The sequence below is a fragment of the Mesitornis unicolor genome, unplaced genomic scaffold (genome assembly GCF_000695765.1).
Source record: "Mesitornis unicolor isolate BGI_N332 unplaced genomic scaffold, ASM69576v1 scaffold39997, whole genome shotgun sequence".
Classification (NCBI taxonomy): domain Eukaryota; kingdom Metazoa; phylum Chordata; class Aves; order Mesitornithiformes; family Mesitornithidae; genus Mesitornis; species Mesitornis unicolor.
This window is the reverse complement of record NW_010197775.1, coordinates 1-204: the sequence shown is the minus strand read 5'-3', so window position 1 is coordinate 204 and position 204 is coordinate 1. Positions and strand designations below refer to the sequence as shown.

Genomic DNA, 204 nt, shown 5'->3' with positions numbered 1-204 from the left:
CAGCTCACGTCCCCGGACAGAAGAGCTGGGCGAGGAGGTTCTGGATCTTCTGCCGCAGGTCCCACTTGTCGCCGATCCGGCGCAGCTGCAGGGCACACTCCGCCACCGCCTCCCGCTCTGCAGGGCACACGCACGGCCGTCAGCCACCCGCACCGCCGCCTGCCCACCCCTACAGGTTTTTAATTTTCATGAGAACTTGGCAAC

At 65.2% G+C, this 204-nt stretch overlaps 1 protein-coding gene across 1 annotated transcript; it reads right to left on the bottom strand.

Annotated features, from left to right (window-relative positions):
- Nucleotides 1-4: 4 nt before the first annotated feature.
- Nucleotides 5-121, bottom strand: PMAIP1 (phorbol-12-myristate-13-acetate-induced protein 1; the record flags this gene model as incomplete). The annotated part of the gene is made up of 1 exon (XM_010188918.1): nucleotides 5-121. A coding segment is annotated over one exon (117 nt), but the record flags the coding sequence as incomplete, so codon positions are not given.
- Nucleotides 122-204: the final 83 nt, after the last annotated feature.